We start from the raw sequence: 21,988 nt of genomic DNA on the forward strand, positions 1-21,988 counted from the left end.
AGGGTGAATGGCGGACATCAGTAGTAGAAAGCTATGGGCACTGGTTTTCTCAAAACCCCAAGTCATACCAAGAAATAATTAATGCACACAGATTCATATAAAGTGTAATTCTAATTTTACCTCATCACGACAATGACAGCCACCTTTGTGGTCTAGTTGAATAGGCCTTGATACAGTTTTGTGATACACAGTCTAGCTGTATAGGCCTTGATATAGTTTTGTGATATACACAGTCTAGATGTAAAGGACTTAATATAGTTCTGTGATACACAGACTAGTTGAATAGGCCTTGATATTGTTCTGTGATACACATTAGGTGGCGCTCACCAGATAATATGTACTTTTGAGAGAGTGACGTATGTAAGGTGAAGTAGTTCGCATTTAAAACATGCACAGTGGAGAGAACGTTTGCATACCTCTATGCTACATTAATGTAATGTGGATGATATTTCTTTTGGATATTGTACTTTTGGAAATTTTACATGATTTAAGCACACTGCTAACTAAAATGACTGCTCCCTTGTGTTAAAAAATCAGTCTGAATTAGTCTAAAGTACACTATACATAGCAGCTATTAAAATAGGGAAAATGAATTTTGCCAGACTAGACAATACCAGCTTCTGAAAGTGCAATGAATGAATTACCAAATATATAAAATGTAAAAAAAGTTATCGGCTCTTTTTTATACAATTGACCTCTGAAGTTCAGGAAGTGAAAATGACCAAGTAGAGCTAGCACTTTTTTGAAAGGTGCACATTTGAAGTAAGGCCAAGCTGTATACTCTATAACCCATAGTACACCCATCAATCATACACCAAAATAAAGGGAATTAAAGGTTCTTTGCATTATACCTAAGATATACAAGGTCTTTTTTAAATAGCCAGTATAACCAGTGAAGAAAGCCGGGGACATTCTTTTTCTTTAAATTCCTAACCCTATGCAAAATGCGAAACTGTATAGCGCCACCTTAGCTGTATAGGCCATGATACAGTTCTGTAATTCACAGTCTAGTTGAATAGGCTTTGATATGGTTCTGTGATACACAGTCTAGCTATATAGGCCTTGATACAGTTCAATGATACAAATTTTGGGTGGAAAAAAATCGGGTCCAAAAAATGAGGTTTTTCCCTCTGTATTTTTTAGTGCAACTAGAACTTCCAGATCATTTGGTATCATTGTAGAGCTACATCTATCTACCTTTCTATAAAACCACCCAGTTTAGTGTATCCTACATGACCTTGACACTACAGAGCTCGGCAGTAGGCTACTACCTCCTGCCATGTAAACTCGTTGCCAGGGGTTAATGTGTTAAGCAAATTGTAGTACTTAATGTAAGGTGCTTATACCAGGTGGTTTTATTACAGTCTTTTTGAGAGTTAAGGAAACTAAAGACTCTCTGTAAATAATGCCATCCCTCTTGGATTGACATTTCCTGAGGGAGAAGAATTGAACCAAGGATCATCAAGATGTTAAGCAAGTTTTAAGATGGGGCCATCGTGCTATCAATATTTCCATTACAAATGCTCGTCTATAGTAGAAGTCATCCAGGTTATTTTCATCTTCTTTTGATCACGTATAAGGTGCGAGCAGTCAACAGTAAGGTTTGAATAGACTTTGGTTAAACTACATTAGTCTTAAATTTCAGACCAACAATGAATATTTTATTGGAGAAAATGCACCAATATGACCACATTAACATACACTTTACAAGTCAAGTTTAACTGTGAATTCCATAAACCCAGATCCGCTGTCACATAATGTACTAGCAGTATATAGGTGTAATCAATAAAACAACATAGAGCCTGACCTGACAGCACATTTAGACAATGGCAGATCAAGGTCATTGTTGTTTGCACTTGCCCTTATCTTTTATGGCTACCCAGTTAATGAGGATTTTCATCATGCACCACAGTATATAATGTACCTGGAACTTGCTGGAAACAGACTGTTTTACCAAGTACTTTGGCAGCTTATTATCCAGTCACTTTAAAATTGAGATCTCCATAATAATGGAGATTTGACAGACAATGGTGTGAGGACATGTTCTATTGACTTTTGCTTAACCAAACAAATTACAGCTTTCGCATTTATGAAAGTGAAATATTTCAGTTGGAATATATCATCAACAATAATTCTACATTAAACGAAATGCAATCCTTTCTCATAGGCTGAGTGGGTCAGCAAGACATGACCATTACCGATGCTTGTCAGATCTACATATTAGATCTCAGTTTTGATCAAATTCCGTGGTAACTTGCCCTTTGTTTCCCCAAGGGGTGTAAGATTGAAAGCATAAAAAAAAAAAACTTTGGTATCAGAAATTGGTGTCAGATTTATGTTTAAAAATGAACTTAAAAAAACAAGTGTGTCAGATATTTCAGCTGTGCATAGATGATGCCCAAATGTACATAAAGAGAAGCACTGTTGGCAATAGTGATAATAAAATTAACCAAGGAATGAACGATGGTTTTTGTTTCTTTGTCTGAGGTTATATATATATATGCCAGCCAGGTGCAAGTATGATCTAATGTAATATTATTTTTATTTTCCTTTATTATAGATTATTATGACATTCTTGGGCTGCAGGCTACAGTAAAATATTACTTTTCTTCATTGGAATACCTGTTTAACCTTGGCCTTTGCATAAGTTAAGTTGGAGTGTATAAACATTAATGTGAGTGCAACAGATGTTTGTTTTTGATAAGGCCGATTTCTTGAGCAATGAAAGTTCTTCAAATTAGGACAATGGAGACTTTTGTACAAAAGATTAAGAGAGTTTATAGGTAAGGTATTATTCAGGTAGTACTCAGGTAATTTTCAGATTATCAAACAAAATAGGCACATTCAGCGGTTATGAATTTCATATTGATCCAATATCATGAATTAAGCAAGAATTTCAAATTAATTAAATATTTATGTATTACAAAAAAGAAAAGCTTCCATGCTCATTTGTTGATTAATATGAATTCATGCACCAGAAATAATCCCTGTTGTTGTGTAGTTTTGATTACTTGCTACTGACTACTGGCATTTTAAGGCAGACACATGACATGAGATAAAAGGCACTGAACTGAATGTGTTAGCCACATCACAATGGGGGTGGCCTCCCAGATAGTTGGAATGAAAAAAATCAGATATGCAATCTCCAGTCTGTGGTGGTAAAAAGAAGCCAGGAGAAGTATGGGATTTTTCTGAGCTCCGTGAGAGTCATAGTATTCTTGATTTTATTGTTATTATTATTATTATTATTATTATTATTATTATTATTATTATTATCATTGTTGTTGTCATTATTATTATTATTATTATTATTGGGACCCCGAGTGGCCAAGTGGTCTAAAGCGCTCTCCATTACGGATCACTGCCATCTCACCTCTGTCTGCGTGGGTTCGAGTCTCGGATTCGGCCAATGTGGGTATGTGAGAAAGCTTGCCAGTAGCTTCTTGTGGGTCAATAATTCTTTCCGGGGTTTTCCCAGGTTCTTCCTCCACCATTAATACTGGCCGCCGTGTATAGCCTATCGTGTGCTGAAAATGGCGTTAAAACCCTACAACAACAACAAAAAAATTGTTATTATTATTATAATTATTATTATTATTATTATTATTATCCTACTCAACAAAGTCAGTGACAGATCCAATAGTATTAATGATGTCCAGTGCATTCTGCAAGTTTGCTTTGATTGGGAAGTTCATATTTTAACCAAATTTGGTATGCAACCTTAATCCTGTACTTTTTGAGGGAATGCAGTATCTATAAGAAAATCTGACCATGCGTTTTTAAAGATTTTACACGTGTTACCTTTATCTTTGATTAAGTGTGCATTTTACAGAATTGTATCATCTTGTCTATTGGTTTATCCTGTTGTACTTAATGTTTACATTTATTTGGAAAAGTATATCTTCAGGTGGAACTTAATAACAACTATTGTGCTGAAATGCCTTGAAATGTTACAACATACATGCTATATGTATGTGATACAGCAAAGCAGCAGTTTTAGATTTCTTTGTTTTCATTTAGAGGTGTTATAACCCATCTCTGGCCTGTCTTGATCTAATTGGTCTTAAATGAAAATGGCACCAATCTGTTGTCTAATTTGGCAGGCATGGCAGAGATCTTTAAAATCTTGCTATCACCACTCCTCCTGAAACAAACATCATATTGACTTGGGGGTTTTGATCAGAAGTGCTTCTTCTATCCAGTTGGTCCTGATTAATATGGTGGTATTCAGCTATACATTACATCCACCACAGTGGCTATCTTGAAAACCACGTTATTGCTACATTTCCTGACTAGAAACTCGTATCACCATGAGGTTATCATGCAAAGTTTTCTTGGTCCTACTCTGACTAAAAATACTGCCACCATTTTAGCCATCTTAACTCTTGCTACCGTGAATGGAAAGTCTTATCAACATAGGGTTTTCACCAGGAAACTTCTTATAATTTCAAGTTGATTGCAGATGAAAATTGTGCCAATCTGACCTTCAGTGTGACCACCACAGTGAGCATCTTGAAAATCCTGTTATTGCTACTGCTTCTCAAAGGATGGTCATATTGACATTGGATTTTCATCAAAAGACTTCTTGTGATATCTAGTTAATCCTGAAGAAAAAAATGGTACCTGAAATCCAATATGGCCACAGTGGCAGCCATCTTGAAATCTTGTTGTCAATATTTGTTCTAAATGGAATGTCTTATCAGCATGGAGTTTTCTCCAGAAGACATCTTAGGATGTTTAATTTGGCCTAAGTGAAAATTATTCTAATTTGACATCCAACATTGCCACCATAGTGGCCATCTTAAAATGTTGTTATTGCTAATCCTGAATATATGGTAAACTTCACATGGTGTTTTCATCAAAAGACTTCTAATGATGTCTACTTGATCTTAAATTAAAATGTTGCTGATTTTACATCCAATATAACTGCCACAGCAACTAATTTAAAAATCTTGTTTTTGCTGAAAAATATCAAAGATGGTATCAGAACTGGGCATTTAAAAATAAGAAATGGTCTTCTGAAATTTCTTAAAAATTCTTTTTAGGTATTAGAGCATTAGTCCTACCAAGGGTCTCTTGTCTTCAATCACATTTAAAAAAATTTTATCACATTATTTCCGTTACATGCTATTTCAAAATTAGTAACGTCTTTCTTGCATGATATGTACTATGTATTCACATGTGTGTGATCCGCCCCCCACCCTCCCCAAGGCCACTTTCCTGTGGAGTTCCTGACCTTAATAGAGGGGGACCACCATAATGACAACTAATACATGTGTGTTGTCAATTTCAGTATTTTAATCTGATGGTTTTTTTTGTTCCAAAAAGCCTGTCAAGGTTCCATTAGAGATTTAGTGTCTGATTTTGGTGCCTATTTCTAATCATTATTACATGCTGCATGAGAAAGGACCTTGTGCTAGATTATATCAAGATTCACTCTGAATTACTTGTGTGACTTTTTTAGAATTAGTATGCACAATATCCTTTATTAGTGGAAATAAATTTCAAAAACTATTTTTTTAAAAATTTAAATTGCACATTTTCCCCAAACTATTACGAATTTAATAATGGTTAATATTTTTCAAAAAATGTCAACATTTTCCTAGGCATAGTTAATGATTACAAGGTAGAACTCATTTCTAGACTTTATGACACATTGTTTCAAGGCACAGTTTACTGAATTGAATTACTTGGGATATTTAGAAAGTTGAAAGCTTTCTTTTCATTGTTATTTACTGGATAATAGAGTGCCAAATAACACCATAAAGTGGAACAGATAACAGCTGATGAGCTTCCACCACAAGAAGTCCAGATAAGATAAAGCTAATAACCCTGACCTGGTAGCTAGTCTTTCCCTTTGAAAGTCTAACTGGCTATCTGTCCTCTCTGTCTGTATGTATCCACTTGACAGATAAACCATGTTTAGTTCTTATATACTGTATATACTTACTTATAAGTTGATTCAAACTGCAAACAAGACAGATCTTGGTCTGCCATAGTATAATGGGCCTTTATAATAGGGTCTATGTTGTCTGTTCTTCTGAGAACTCCTAACAAACTGCACATACCCAGATCTGTTGGCATATTATGCAGTGGCAGATCTGGGTCTGTGTAGTTTACATTTGGACTCGTCTTATAAGTAATAATAAATGGCAGATTCTATTTACTTGGAAACTTGTTGCCTTTAGTATTGCTGTGAGGCCATTTGATTTCAAAACATAGCATCATAACATGTGACAATATTCCTTCAGGCTTAGGTAGGGGTGTGTGTGTGTGTGCGCGCACGTGCATGTGTGTGTGTGTGTGTGTGTGTGTTAGAATAAAGGTGGATGAGATCATAAAATGTAAATGTTATTAGGGTCTGATCTCATATTTGGAGTACATGTTTTATTGACTGAATTTTTGTTGTAAGTATTGTTTATACATGACACAATTATTTATATTCTTTCATAATTTTATTACATAGTAAAACCTTTTAGTTTATTACATCATGTAACCTTATAGAAAACCAGAAGGGAAAACAAAAATCAGTGGCTTGCAAAAGTGATGTGCTTTAACCCTTAAACAAGGTACAGTGTCAGCAGGTCTTACTCTGTGCTATTTTCCAGCTTCAGAAGAGATGCTTATTGTCTGTTAGAACAATCATCTCACTGTGAACACTAAACTTTGTGCTTATAGACCTGTCAACACAGCTCTTTCTAGAAGTAAAATTTGGGTATGTGAGTTTGATGTCAACACAGGTCAACATGACAATTCAATGTGGGTTTTTTTTCATTGGCCTAATGGGACGATCCTGATATGTCAGTGTACGCAGGCATATATGCCAATTCACTAGTTTATCATGGGCTTAGTGGGAAGCTAGACAGGTCTGTATGGTAATTCATTGTTTATTTCATGGGCCTAATGGGAAGCTTGACCCATAGTGACTTCGTGATCAGAAGGGTGCAGACTCGGTTCCTACCTTTGATCAATCCAGATAAGCTATTGTATTTTGTCCTTTTGCTATCTGTAGAATAATATAACCTTCAGTGTGTTGCCTTGCTGTTAAAACACCAATGAACCCAATGTAATTGAAATCCAGAAGCATCAAGTTGCAGCTTGTTTGATACATGGTGTACTGATTGGAAACAAGATCAAAATAAACATTGGTTATTTCAATGGACAGTGCGGAGGGAAAAGTAAATATATCAGTATGAAATGTATCAAAGAGTTCCAAAAGTCAGTTGTGTTAGTATTGATATTCCATATTCTATAACATATCAATACAGTGAATGTTAACAGTGCCATATCACAAAATTAAACTGTACTTGTATCTCCTGCAAGTATGTGCTTCAAATCACTGGACAGATTACTGACCAAATCAAGAAAGAAATGGAAATTTGTTTTAATTGAAAGGAAGGATGCCAAATTCTTGTAGTCCCTTTGAAGCAAATTCAGATGTCATCAGTTTACAAGATTACTATCATGTTCAAATATCTACTTTGTTTGAATCAGAGAGTTTGCTAAATATACTTAAATGCATGCATTTTTAATATGTGGGTCAAGAAATACATGTTTTAAAAAATAAAAAAATATCGGTGTTTTTTTTGCTAGTTGGAATATCTTTTTACAAATGTAAACTGTCTTCCTTCGTTTATCAGGACTCTTATCTCAGGCACTAGCCTTTGCAGCTCACTCCTATTGAACCCTGTCCACATGGGTAAATGCCTTAGCTTTATCAGTGTGTATTTAACCCTGTCCACATGGATACAGGCCTTAGCTTTATCAGTGTGTATTTAACCCTGTCCACATGGGTACAGGCCTTAGCTTTATCAGTGTGTAATTAACGCTGTCCACATGGGTACAGGCCTTAGCTTTATCAGTGTGTATTTAACCCTGTCCACATGGGTACAGGCCTTAGCTTTATCAGTGTGGGTATGAGAAATTGAACCCTGTCCACATGGGTATAGGCCTTAGCTTTATCACTGTGGGTATGAGAAATTGAACCCTGTCCACATGGGTACAGGCCTTAGCTTTCTTTATCAGTGTGGGTATGAGAAATTGAACCCTGTCCACATGGGTACAGGCCTTAGCTTTATCAGTGTGGGTATGAGAAATTGAACCCTGCCCACATGGGTACAGGCCTTAGCTTTATCAGTGTGGGTATGTGAGAAGGCTTATTTATATATTTTGATTGAACAGCATGTCTGAAAAGTATGCACAAGACTGATTGTGCAAGAAATAAAAGCATCATTCAGTATATTTAGTTCTTCACATTCTTGGTTGGTTGTTTAGATGTTGAATGGTATTGTGGGTTTAATGCCATTTTTCAGCACATGATAGGCAATACATAGCAGCCAGTATTTGGCAAAGGAAGAACCTTAGATTGACCCAGGAAAAAGCACAGACCCAAGGGAAGCTATGGGCAAGTTTCATCATGATACTTACAAACCAAGACTCAAATTCATGCAGAGGAAGGTAAGATGTGTGAGTGAAACATAAAGGCACATGCCTTGGACCACTCAACCATCTGGGGCCCTTTTTGGTTTTTAAGGGCACTTTATTTATATCATGCCTTTCCCAATGGCATATTTTGGCAAAAAAATATATGGCTGCCTTATAATTCCTCAGTTGAGGACAATACTCACTCAAACAAGAAACAAATTACTCATAGAATTGAAACTTTCTATTCATACTTCATAGTTTCAAAAAGGTCTATGGCATGAGACATTTTTATTTGTCATTTATTTGGAAGCCTTTCTGAAAGTTCCGGTGATTTTTATTCTTAGAAAAAAAGTGAGTCATGCCAGCGTAGGAGGTATTCCTTTTACAACAAATTCATTTTACTAGAAGAAATAACATTTTTGGGAATGCAGCCAAGCATGTCATTACATTTTCAACCAGTTTTAGAGATGCAGTAATGAACTCCCTTGTAAGAAAGGAATGTTCTGTTATCTTAACAACAAAAAATGCATTTTAACTAAATTTTCACTTGTATTTTCTTCCACATTATTTTGGGACCTTCCTTACAGTTGATTCTATCATGGCCAATTACTTTTTACAGTCCATGCTACCATGGCAAATACTCTTTTTACAGTCCATACTGCCATGGTAAATACACTTACAGTCCATACTACCATGGCAAATACCCTTTTTACAGTCCATACTACCATGGCAAATACCCTTACAGTACATAACTAACATGGCAAATACCTTTACAGTATATACTACCATGGCATATACCCTTTTTACAGTCCATACTACCATGGCAAATACCCTTTTTACAGTCCATACTACCATGGCAAATACCCTTACAGTACATAACTAACATGACAAATACCCTTACAGTACATACTACCATGGCATATACCCTTTTTACAGTCCATACTACCATGGCAAATACCCTTACAGTACATACTACCATGGCAAATACCCTCCTTACAGTGCATACTACCATGGCATATACCCTCCTTATAGTACATCTTACGATGGCAGATATCCTTCTTAAAGTACATACTGCCATGTCAAATACCCTCCTTACAGTACATACTACCATGGCAAATACCCTTACAGTACATACTACCATGGTAAATACTCTCCTTACAGTGCATACTACCATGGCAAATACCCTCCTTACAGTGCATACTACCATGGCAAATACCCTCCTTACAGTGCATACTACCATGGCAAATACCCTCCTTACAGTGCATACTACCATGGCAAATACCCTCCTTACAGTGCATACTACCATGGCAAATACCCTCCTTACAGTGCATACTACCATGGCACATACCCTCCTTACAGTACATACTACCATGGCAAATACCCTCCTTACAGTGCATACTACCATGGCAAATACCCTCCTTACAGTGTTTACTACCATGGCAAATACCCTCCTTACAGTGCATACTACCATGGCAAATACCCTCCTTACAGTCCATACTACCATGGCAAATACCCTTACAGTACATACTACCATGGCAAAAGCCCTACTTACAGTACACACTACACTCAAATATATAAAAAGCTAATAAGCATTCATTCTTTTAGGCGTGGTACAGTTTTATTATTTGTTTTAAATGGTGTTTAAAAAAATACATTTTTAACATGCAACCCCACCCATCTCGAAAATTGGTTGCCAACTTTTTGTGTGTGTTTGTGTGTGTGAATTTGTTTTCCCTTTTTTCTCAGATATTCTGCCATTTTTGCTACTGTGACAGAATACCTAAGACCTGTGCATAGATCACAGAGCAAGAACACACATTTGCTGGAGTTGATAATATTTTAACCTATACAAAAGGCACTACATGTACCAACATGTATTTTGGCAATATGACTTCAAAGGAACACAGCAGAAACTATACATTGTAATTAATTCTCACTGACAGTAGTGCCTAAGATGGCTTTATGGGAATTGTTAATACCAGGTAAGTAATATTATTTAATAAGCAGCCATTAGAACAATCAATTTATGTCATCAGTTTCTAAAACTTCACTAAATGTATATATTCAGGCAAATAATGTTCTTGCTCCATGGAAGTGGAAATTTAGTTGAATTTATTAGGTGTTAGGTAAGATGTAGAGCAGGTCTCTTTCTCACAAAGGGAACCCATTATTGCATCTGAAATGCTAGACAACATGCTTGACTGCTCATATGCATACAATTAACATATTTTAAAAGTATGCCATATTATTTAAGTTTCTTCTCTTCCTACACAGAATCAGCTGTAAAATGATCATGTTACCAGTATAAATACTTTTTTTTCTATGTGCAGGCCCACACATAGGACATTTTCTACTGGGTTTTAATTATGAGAGGTTGTTTGGTTACAGTGGCTATTTTTATCATTTCATCTTACTCATAGATGGCATTGTCTAGAATAAATAGGAGACTGTAACTCACCATATTTAGTTTTAAACAAATTTGATGAATTTAGTGTGAATTCTTGCACTCCCACCCCCCTCATGGATTTAACTCGGATGCTTTATCACTTGTCTTAGTACCCCTTTAACTTAAATCCCACCCAATAGTGCAGTTTACAGAGTTCTATGGGGAAATTTAAAAATGGAAGTCCAGACCATCTTTTCCTGAAAACCCAAGACCCAGTGTAAAGAAAACTAGACCAATTCCTAGGGGGGAAAATGGGAGCTCAAGGGCCAAACAAACTAAAGGGCCTGAAAATAAGGCCCTTTACTATATAGAGATCTATCAACTTTCTGCTTCACATTTGTGCATACAGTTTGTATTCAGTAAAAGTTTCAACAGATCTGATATGCAACATGTAGTTTGTGAATTTAAGTGTATCCAAAAATGAGATCATATAATGTTTACAATATTTGCTGTTTCAAATGCATTTTAGCAAAAGAAATCACAGAAGGCAATCCAAGTGTCATTCATTCAAAATCAGATTCATGGAGCACTCTCATGTGTATAGATAAGTGTCGAGAATAAATTTGAAATGTGACCTGAAGGTGCAATGTTGTTGTTCACCAAGATTGCAAGTGAGATGGTCTCTACTTCAGACTGAATGCTACCTCCCAGGCATATGTATAATTGGTGACACAAGTTAGTGTCTAGAAATATAAACCTGACAATGTAAAAACAAAGAAATTGAAAGCATATGTGTGCCTGCTGTAACCTGGAAGTATCAGTACATCTGATAGGTATAGTTTGTAAAACACCTCTGACAGGTTATGCTCACTGAATACTGTTGCTTACAAAACTTTGACATTGTTTTGAGGCATGTGGGTAGGTCCTTTCTTCCCTACAATTAAGGGAAAGTTTTGGATGTTTACCTGCTTATCGATGATTAATTAGCACAGTTCAGTGGAAAAAGGTAGAAAGATAAGTGAATGTCATTTTTGTTGAAACTTCATCTCTGAATTTTGATATTTGTCCTTCAAATACTGCCTTCAATTCATAGCAAGAACTTGGAGATGCAGAAAGTACTCTCTGGTTCCTGCTTCGTATTAAAATTAACATGGAGGTAGGAACCATGGTGGCTTAGTGTATAATATTCCAGACTGGTGATAAAAAGGGTGCAGGTGGTGGCTCAGTTTATAACATTCCAGACTAGTGATAAAAAGGGTGCAGGTTTGAATCCTACCATTGGCTACAGTGGTAGCTCAGTGTATAACATGCAAGACTAGCGACAAGCCACTAACATCCTCAATAAATGATGACAATTTTCACATTATTGGTTGTCTGGAAACCTTTTTATAATTCTTTTTTCAGTATCTTCATAATGTACAGTCCACTATGTTATGATGTTTTCAGTCCTGCACACTCGTTGCATAAATATCAGACCTCTTTGAACTAAAGCTATTTACTGTGTGGTTAAAATCACTTACAGTTCAGAGAACACAAAGCCTGAATATATGATCTCATACCATAGTATTACTAAAATAACATTACAATAGGTCATAATATTTTGATGTAGTTCACTTTTAAGGAATTCACCAGTTTAGCTTATTATTGACATAATATTTTGGTAAGTAATTGATGCTCAAAACTTTATCTGATATACATGTGCATGTAATATCATTTTAAGTAACAAGTAAACTAGTATCTTCCTAAACTGACAAAATATTGGCACCTTTTTAAAATTAGTAAGTTACAATATTTAACTTTCTTATTTGCAATTGTACATTTTTAGCAAAATCTGACAGAAAGTATACTGGCTTGACGGCTTTCAAATGTGTTCAGATCATGCAGATTCTAAATCAGATAAGGCTGCTGTTATGAAAAATAGAGAAATCTTTACCAAAATAGGATTATTTTCATGTTGTTGTTGTGGGTTTATTGCCATTATTCAGCACAAGATAGGCTATACATGGCAGCTAGTATAACTTGTGGAGGAAGAACCTGTGAAAACCTAAGTAAGAACCAACAACCCATTGGATGCTGCTGGCAAGCTTTCTCACACACAATTGCAGAGCCTAAGATGCAAATCCATGCAGACAGTGATGTGATGGCAGTGACTGGTAAATGCGATTTGTTTAGATCTTTCGACCACCCAGAGCTCTGGTTAATGTCATGGATTGATCTTCTGTGTTTGTGTGTTTTATGACACATCTTTCTGTGGTAAACTTTTTTATAATATATGCATTCATTTTTTTGTTCTTTAAAACTAGTAAATGAAATAATGTTAACATCAGCATGGACTATCTACATATTCAGTTAGTTGGTGGAGGGGTGTTACATGCTGTCTTGTACATTGGATATTTTCTGTCTGATAAGATCAGGAGTAAGCCTAGTATACTTGCCCAAAGGTGTACATAATATTAAGCAGGTAAATATTTGCCAAAAAGTAGGCAATGGACTTATTAGACAGATGTATGCATATAAAATATTCACCATATATTGTATTTAAAAAAATTTAAAAACAAAGGGGGTATGATTATTATGAAGGATAAATATGATAATAGTATACTCTTTCCCATCTTACAGTACGGTAGTAACACCCCATATTGTCACATTCAGTATCATCAATGATTTTATGTAAGCATTTAATGGTGGTCAGGTGTTATCACCTAGCTGGAGGTCCTTAGTTCAATGATTGGTGAGCTGTCACAAGGACATTATAACATGGCTTTAAGCTACTCAAAATCAATAATTCCTCATCTGTCAGAAGTCACAGGAACTATATAGAGAAAACTCCTTGCAAGGCATGTTCATTCCTACCCCTGCTATATATTGACATACTGTTAAGAACTCCTCCTTGGGACATGCTGCTTTTTCTTGTCAACTCATCAATAGACGGGTCTTTATGCCCAACAAGTATACAAAGTACTATTGGTAAACCCCATTACAACCTGTTTGTAACCTTTGTCCCAAGACATGTCATCACAATAGAGTGTAATGATTGTGTTAAACAAACCTTGAGCACAATACAAGAATTATAAGTGAATTTAATTACATTACTAATGCAATATATTTTAAACTGGGTCTGATCAAATAATTAATTTTAAACACTCATATCACCAGTACAAGCATGAAATAATTAATTTTAAACAGTCATATCACCAGTACAAGCATGAAATAATTTTAAACACTCATATCACCAGTACAAGCATGAAATAATTAATTTTAAACACTCATATCACCAGTACAAGCATGAAATAATTAATTTTAAACAGTCATACATCTAGTTGAAACATTAAATAAGTAATTTTAAACACTCATACAGACAGTAAAAGCATGAAATAATTAATTTTAAACACTCATGCAGCCAATTATAGGTTTTTTTTTTCCTTAAGATGTGCTTCATTGTAAGTTGACATACTTGCATTTACCTGCCATGTTTGAATGATTTGATGTGTTACCTTTAACTTTATTTTATGCAAATTTTACTGAATTTGAACATTGTCACATTTTTTATTTTATCTTGTTTCTCCTGTTTACATTTATTTGGAAGGGTTTTGTCTTTAAAAATGTGTGTATTTACATTTTTCAAACTTAACCATTAGTGTGGTACCATGTAGCCACTATTGTGTTGAGGTACTGTAAGCCACTATTGTGTTGAGGTACTGTAAGCCACTGTTGTGTTGAGGTACTGTAAGCCACTATTGTGTTGAGGTTCTGTCAGCCACTGTTGTGTTGAGGTACTTTAAGCCACTATTGTGTTGAGGTACTGTAAGCCACTGTTGTGTTGAGGTACTATAAGCCACTATTGTGTTGAGGTACTATAAGCCACTATTGTGTTGAGGTACTATAAGCCACTATTGTGTTGAGGTACTGTAAAATGCTACTACATACAAACATATGCATGCTACAATGCTAAAATAAATCCCAGAATAGGTGACAGCTATAGTGCATCTGTATAGGGTCAGTGAGAATGAAGAGACAGTAAATTTGTTATTTCATCTATACCCTTTGTCCTCTTATCCTAACATTACTTTTGTATTACTTTCTTTCATACATTTATAATCATCCCTACACATTGTATTGCTTTCTGTGTAGTACCTATAAGCAAACCACACCTTTAATTTTTTTAAACAAAATAATAATTTTTACAAAGTAACACAGAAATTAGAGAAATATGAAGGGCATTGATATTCAAGCTTTAAATGTCATACTCCTGATAAATTCTTTGTTGATCCTTTGTTTATGAATAAGAAATGCTAAACATGCCAATCTGATGTCACTTTTGTAAAAAGCAGATCCAGGTATGTTTAGTCCAGGTATGTTTTATCCAGGTGTTTTTCATGATGTAATGACCTTTTCTTTCTGTCTCCTTTACAAAGACTGCCTCATTCAGTATGGTGAAAGACTATGTTTTTATTGGTATACACACCATAAGTTTTACATAAAATTCAAGTCATTATACTTAGTTAATCTCTGTTAATGATGTTAAATTGTTTTGAAAAAGAAAAGACCTTCAGTAATTTCTTTAGAACATTAGTTAGGTATAGACTATGGTCAGTACTGTAAACTATAGTCCACAAGTACATGAAGGAATGAAGTATAAATACCAAATTTCAACTCAGTCAAATGAGGAATCACTGAAAACAGACAGGTGTAAAAGCTGTGCCATTGCTGTCTGGTTATTTCTTACACAAATATGAAGTTTGTAGAGACTGTTCTGTTTTTCATCTAAAATGACTCAGGTAAAATCTGGTCTTAAACAGGGTGGGAAAGGTCAAATAAAACTTTACTAGGGTAAGACGATAATATCTGTTTTAAGTATGTGTTAATAATTTCTATACTTCCAAAAAAAATTTCAGACATTAGTCCTAAAGTTTTTCAAAGGTAAAAACATGGTTTTCAAGAACAACCTACAGAACCTTTCTAAATAAGGATACTGGCTTCAAATGCAGAAATTCTATATAAAATCTTGTGACTTTGTTAATCCTCAAATTTTGCAGTTAGTACCTTTAAAAATGAAATCACATTTGACTGCCATCTTACCAGTTAGATATAGGAAATTTAGGGGATACAGTTATTGCATGATTCAAGTTGGGGAGTACCACCTATGCAGTCTGCTCTACCATTTTGATTTACCTTTTCACTTTTTGCTGGTGTAGCTGCCAGTAATAATAAAGTTGCAGTCCACCTCCTCATAAATGCATGATTCATGATAAATTTAGCACACCACATGGTTGATTGTTCTCCTTTTATGAACACGTCTTACACAACAAGTCTACATAGCCTGGGCTGGTATTCACTGTCACTAGCAATTTCCTGTCTCACAGAATAAGGTCCCAATATCAGAATTTCCCAGTCTTGCCAACACACATTTGTACAGTCTTAGAGTCCAAGGATTGTGTCTGACCTATCATTCACAAGAAGATGATATGCTGGAGATTAGCATAGTTTGTGCTGGGTGTGATCTTGTGTGGCCTACTTACATGTTGATTTATGTTTGTGATAAGCTGGGACAACAGTCTATACTCAAAAAAGTGAATCTCACCTCTTCATTCATGCACTTTGACAAATGATTCAGACTTTCTGTATTCCCCCTTTCACAAGGCCTGCAGCCTGATGTATGGTGAAGTAAAGACTAGGAAGTCACTAGTTCATCTAATCTAATTGCAGCGGAGCAATTGTGTCTAAATACAACTATAACGAGTAGCTTTGTCATCACACCTATTTTACAGTTGAAAAGTCCTAAACTGTTTGTTATCATAGGCTGCCACTCAAGTGATCTTTTGTAAATATCAACCAATCTGTATGCATGGGTGGAGCCGTAGGTAGACTGCCACACCTCCTTTTGATAAATGACAGGAAAGTTGTACTATTTCTTTTGAGCATGTTGAGGACAGATTGTGGTTGAGTTACACACATCTGTTTTGCTCCTCTTTGCCATTATCTCTAGCTCGGTTAATATTAAATAAATGTCACAGCTAAATGTCAGTCATATGTATTGTATAAAGCAAAAGTTTCCTCTCTTGACAGAAATTCAGTAATTGCATTTTTTAGGGAATTAAAGATTATCAGGGTTACATTTTGCAAAGACAAAATATCCCTGAAGAATTGAACAATGTATATATTTATGTAGATATAAAATGCTAATAACGAAAGCAGGTAAGATATATGTCACCATATTGATGATACAGGTTAATCCTTAATTCAAATATTGACTGTCTGTGCCTCTAACCAATATTCTATATTTTGTTCAGAGAGATCCAATTTAATTATATCACCAGCTAATTCAAAGTGCTCTGCATTTTTTTTATTCAAACTTTCACCTTGTTAATTTTGAAATACATTTCTTTCACAAAATTATGAACATTACATGCCTTTTGTCAGTTAATGATACAATTTACTGCCGCAGATGAAGGTCTTTTTTCAGACTAATTTTTAATTACCAGTCAGTGTTTAATTGTTACAAAAGGTTCTTTTCAGCTTGTATAAATACTTTGGATGGCCCAGGTTGTGTTTTAAGGTACTGGTTCTGGAGTTGGAGAACTCCCTCTCCCTTCCAACTAAACTAGTAAATGTTTCAGTGTAAAAAAAATGAAGAAAAAAACCTACACAAATAGGATGCTCCATGCACACACACAAAAAAACAGCTCTTGACTGACTGCTACACAGAACTTAGGTGGATCACACAGATGTGAGAAACACAGAAAAGTAACCATTATGACATTTGGAAGTCTTATCATCCAATATATTCATAACCTCCCTGAATAGAAAGAGATTAATACATTAAAGGGACTTGTACATGTTTCAAACGTCCCTGAATAAAAGTAGGGATTAAAACATTAAAGGGATCTTAAAATGTTTCAAACCTCCCTGAATAAAAGTAGGGATTAATGCATTAAAGGGATCTGTACATGTTTCAAACCTCGCTGAATAGAAGTAGGAATTAATGCATTAAAGGGATCTCTACATGTTTCAAACCTCCCTGAATAAAAGTCGGGGTTATTACATTAAAGATATCTGTACATCTTTTATACCTCCCTGAATAGAAGTAGGGATTAATGCATTAAAGAGATCAGTACATGTTTCAAACCTCCTGAATAAAAGTAGGGATTATTACATTAAAGGGATCTTAAAATGTTTCAAACCTCCCTGAATAAAAGTAGGGATTATTACATTAAAGGGATCTTAAAATGTTTCAAACCTCACTGAATAAAAGTAGGGATTATTACATTAAAGGGATCTTAAAATGTTTCAAACCTCCCTGAATAAAAGTAGGGATTATTACATTAAAGGGATCTTAAAATGTTTCAAACCTCCCTGAATAAAAGTAGGGATTATTACATTAAAGGGATCTTAAAATGTTTCAAACCTCCCTGAATAAAAGTAGGGATTATTACATTAAAGGGATCTGTACATGTTCCATATAGGTTATCAATACTTGCAATTTTTAACCAAAATACAATATGTAATGTTGTATACAAGTCAGATGTATTACTTTGACACTGTTTACAAGTCAACTGTACCACTTTGACACTATGTACAAGTCAGATGTACCAGTTTAATGTTGTATACAAGTCAGAGGGGCTAGGTTGACACTATGTACAAATTAGATGGGTCAGTTTGACACTGTACGAGTCAGATGGGTCAGTTTGACAAGTTGTGCAATTTAGATGGAGCAGATTGACACTGTACAAGTCCAATATATCAGTTTGATACCAGGTGCAAATCAAATGGTCCATTTTGACATTGTGCAAGTCAGATGGTCCAATTTGACACATTGTAAGTCAGATGGTCCATTTTGACACTGTGAGCATGACAAATCCATGGGTTGGGTTGCCAATGTAGATGAGCCAGTTTGACACTGGAAGTCAGAAGGGCCAGTTTAACATTGAAAGTCAGATGGTCCATTTTGACACTGTGAGCAAGACAAATCCATGGGTTGGGTTGCCATTGTAGATGGTCCAATTTGATACATTGTAAGTCAGAGTGTCCATTTTGACACTGTGAGCATGACAAATTCATGGGTTGGGTTGCCATTGTGGATGAGCCAGTCTGACACTGTGGAAATCAGAAGGGCCAGTTTGACACTGGAAGTCAGAAGGGCCATTTCAGCATGTAAGTCAGATGTTCAGTTTTGACTCGGTAAGCAAGACAAATCCATGGGTTTGGTTGCCTTTGTAAATGGGCCAGTTTGACACTGTGGAAATCTGAAGGGCCAGTTTAACAATGTAAGTCAGATGGTCAGTTTTGATACTGTGAGCAAGACAAATCCATGGGTTGGGTTGCCATTGTAGATAGGCCAGTTTGACCCTGTGGAAATCAGAAGTTCCATTTCAACACTAAAATGTGGAAGGTCAGTTTTGACTCTGTAAGCAAGACAAATCCATGGGTTTGGTTGCCATTGTAGATGGACCAGTTTGACATTGTGGAAATCAGAAGGGCCATTTCAACACAAACTCTAAAAGCAAGACAAAACCATGGGTTTGGTTGCCATTGTAGATGGGCCAGTTTGACTCTGTGGAAATCAGAAGTTCCATTTCAACACTAAAATGCAGAAGGTCAATTTTGACTGTAAGCAAGAGAAATCCATGGGTTTGGTTGCCATTGTAGATGGGCCAGTTTGACACTGTGGAAATCAGAAGGGCCAATTTAACAATGTAAGTCAGATGGTCCATTTTGACACTGTGAGCAAGACAAATCCATGGGTTGGGTTACCTTTGTAGATAGGCCAGTTTGACCCTGTGGAAATCAGAAGGGTCATTTCAACACTGTAAGTCAGATGGTCAGTTTTGACACTGTGAGCAAGACAAATCCATGGGATGGGTTGCCATTGTAGATGGGCCAGTTTGACCCTGTGGAAATCAGAAGTTCCATTTCAACTGTAAGTCAGATGGTAAGTTTTGACTCAGTAAGCAAGACAAATCCATGGGTTTGGTTGCCATTGTAGATGGACCAGTTTGACACTTGGAAGTCAGAAGGGCCATTTCAACACAGATGGCCAGTTTTGATACTGTGAGCAAGAGAAATCCATGGGTTTGGTTGCCATTGTAGATGTGCCAGTTTGACCATGTGGAAATCAGAAGTTCCATATCAACATGTCAGATGGTCAGTTTTGACTCTGTAAGCAAGAGAAATCCATGGGTTTGGTTGCCATTGTAGATGGGCCAGTTTGACAATGGAAGTCAGAAGGGCCATTTCAACACTGATGGTCAGTTTTGACTCAGTAAGCAAGACAAGTCTATGGGTTGGGTTGCCATTGTAGATGGGCCAATTTGACACTGTAAGTCAGATGGTCCATTTTGACACAGTGGTCAAGAGAAATCCATGGGTTTGGTTGCCATTGTAGATGTGCCAGTTTGACCCTGTGGAAGTCAGATAGGCCAGTTTGACACTGGAAGTCAGATAGGGCAGTTTGACCCTGTGGAAGTCAGATAGGCCAGTTTGACCCTGTGGAAGTCAGATAGGCCAGTTTGACAATGTGGAAGTCAGATAGGGCAGTTTGACACTGTGGAAGTCAGATAGGCCAGTTTGACCCTGTGGAAGTCAGATGTGCCAGTTTGACACTGGAAGTCAGATGTGCCATTTTGACCCTGTGGAAGTCAGATAGGCCAGTTTGACACTGTGGAAGTCAGATAGGCCAGTTTGACACTGTGGAAGTCAGATGTGCCAGTTTGACCCTGTGGAAGTCAGATAGGCCAGTTTGACACTGTGGAAGTCAGATAGGGCAGTTTGACCCTGTGGAAGTCAGATAGGCCAGTTTGACCCTGTGGAAGTCAGATAGGCCAGTTTGACACTGTGGAAGTCAGATAGGGTAGTTTGACCCTGTGGAAGTCAGATAGGCCAGTTTGACCCTGTGGAAGTCAGATAGGCCAGTTTGACACTGTGGAAGTCAGATGTGCCATTTTGACCCTGTGGAAGTCAGATAGGCCAGTTTGACACTGTGGAAGTCAGATGTGCCAGTTTGACACTGTGGAAGTCAGATGTGCCAGTTTGACCCTGTGGAAGTCAGATAGGCCAGTTTGACACTGTGGAAGTCAGATAGGGCAGTTTGACCCTGTGGAAGTCAGATAGGCCAGTTTGACCCTGTGGAAGTCAGATAGGCCAGTTTGACACTGTGGAAGTCAGATAGGGTAGTTTGACCCTGTGGAAGTCAGATAGGCCAGTTTGACACTGTGGAAGTCAGATGTGCCAGTTTGACACTGGAAGTCAGATGTGCCATTTTGACCCTGTGGAAGTCAGATAGGCCAGTTTGACACTGTGGAAGTCAGATGTGCCAGTTTGACCCTGTGGAAGTCAGATAGGCCAGTTTGACACTGTGGAAGTCAGATAGGGCAGTTTGACCCTGTGGAAGTCAGATAGGCCAGTTTGACCCTGTGGAAGTCAGATAGGCCAGTTTGACACTGTGGAAGTCAGATAGGGTAGTTTGACCCTGTGGAAGTCAGATAGGCCAGTTTGACCCTGTGGAAGTCAGATAGGCCAGTTTGACACTGTGGAAGTCAGATGTGCCATTTTGACCCTGTGGAAGTCAGATAGGCCAGTTTGACACTGTGGAAGTCAGATGTGCCAGTTTGACACTGTGGAAGTCAGATGTGCCAGTTTGACCCTGTGGAAGTCAGATGTGCCAGTTTGACCCTGTGGAAGTCAGATAGGCCAGTTTGACACTGTGGAAGTCAGATGTGCCATTTTGACCTTGTGGAAGTCAGATAGGCCAGTTTGACACTGTGGAAGTCACTTCCAACTGCAGACAGCATAGATCCATATCTGTCATCACATAATACACAAGCATATCTGGGACTATGCACGTTGATGGGACTAATTAGTAGAACATGCAACATAGACTCTGGCTTCCAATGTATTTTGTGGTGGTCGGCTGTGTTGTTTACTAGTGGATCTGAATTAATTCCATATATACAGGGTGGTTGAATTTTTCTTAAAAAAACAAAGTTGACCAATGAAATCAATCTTTGTGCATGCACTTTTCCCCCTAACCACCTGACAAAGTGCACATGGCTACATAACATTATGTTATTGAAATGATTAACAATGTCATGGTTTCAAGCTTTTGATCATGAAGTTATTTTCTTTGATTAGATTTAAAATGCATGTGATCATTATTAGTGGCAGTCACTTTACAACTGCTTC

General features: G+C 36.6%; 2 protein-coding genes across 5 annotated transcripts in view; one reads left to right on the forward strand and one right to left on the reverse strand.

Moving 5' to 3' along the window:
- The window catches only part of LOC149794873 (uncharacterized), a 43,308-nt gene extending 26,719 nt beyond the window's left edge, over positions 1-16,589 (reverse strand). Inside the window, exon 1 of the mRNA XM_089964523.1 lies at positions 15,983-16,589. Within this exon, the coding sequence (XP_089820649.1) occupies positions 15,983-16,078 (96 nt within the window). The 5' untranslated portion in view covers positions 16,079-16,589. The remainder of the gene's footprint in view (positions 1-15,982) is intronic.
- LOC149794872 (anaphase-promoting complex subunit 4-like) overlaps positions 1-21,988 on the forward strand; it is a 194,249-nt gene that overhangs the window by 128,218 nt on the left and 44,043 nt on the right. The window lies entirely within an intron of this gene.

This window comes from Sinohyriopsis cumingii, chromosome 7 (genome assembly GCF_028554795.1).
Source record: "Sinohyriopsis cumingii isolate HCF-2022 chromosome 7, ASM2855479v2, whole genome shotgun sequence".
NCBI classification, from domain to species: Eukaryota; Metazoa; Mollusca; class Bivalvia; order Unionida; family Unionidae; genus Sinohyriopsis; species Sinohyriopsis cumingii.